The following is a 772-nucleotide window of genomic DNA, read 5'->3' as shown; positions in this document are numbered from 1 at the left end:
ACGGGAGATGCTTACCCCAACTTATGTGTTGCTGCCAGCCAGTACACTCATCTATACCCACTACACACACGCATGTGCATACAGACACACATCTATGTTTAATCAACATGTACTTTAGTTACAAACCCAAATGGAGTAGGGAGGTGTATAGCCTGCCATGGAGGAGCCATTTTTCCTCTAAGAAGAACATCATTCAGCCAAAATATGGTAATGCAGCGTTTATTTTCACGCACTGCTTGCATAAACACTGGTGATTTCTGGTGTTTGCAGAGCAGGTGAGTAACCCGTGCAGAGTCATAGATCGGAACAACCTGTTTTGGAGTAGAAAATAAATTTAAAAATTAGGTTCAGTATATTTTATACAATGGCTGTAGGCTTGCTAATATCTCAAAAGGCTTAAATTCCAGTGCCACATGTAAATGTAGCAGCACGTGCAGCAACCAGGATGTATGTTTTCATGCCCTATATATACACACACATCCATAAGTTCTGGTTTGCAACTTTCTTTTTTTTTCTTTTAGCCAAAATCCTCATAAAGATAATAGAGGCATGACATGTGTCCCTGGCAAAATGACTTAAAAATTACATCACAAAGTGCTTAGGTAACAAGGGCTACTAAAACACACCTCTCCAGCATGCTGTTGAATGACCCTCTTCCATGCATGCAGTGTCTCCACTGTTACTTCTCCGTGGTAGTCAGCAATGTAGAAGACACATCCAACCAGGCAAAGCTCACGTGGTACTAGAAAAGATATAGAAATAAGTCAATTAG

At 40.5% G+C, this 772-nt stretch overlaps 1 protein-coding gene across 1 annotated transcript in view; it reads right to left on the bottom strand.

Moving 5' to 3' along the window:
• Positions 1-772, bottom strand: part of LOC119590813 (PAX-interacting protein 1-like) — a gene marked incomplete at its 3' end in the record, with an annotated part of 13,844 nt that overhangs the window by 2,521 nt on the left and 10,551 nt on the right. The window contains 2 exon segments of the mRNA XM_037939550.1: positions 127-311; positions 627-742. Of these exon segments, the coding sequence (XP_037795478.1) occupies positions 127-311; positions 627-742 (301 nt within the window).

This window comes from Penaeus monodon, chromosome 27, assembly GCF_015228065.2.
Source record: "Penaeus monodon isolate SGIC_2016 chromosome 27, NSTDA_Pmon_1, whole genome shotgun sequence".
Lineage (NCBI taxonomy): Eukaryota > Metazoa > Arthropoda > Malacostraca > Decapoda > Penaeidae > Penaeus > Penaeus monodon.
Note: the sequence above shows the minus strand (reverse complement) of the source record. Positions and strands in the feature narration are given on the sequence as shown.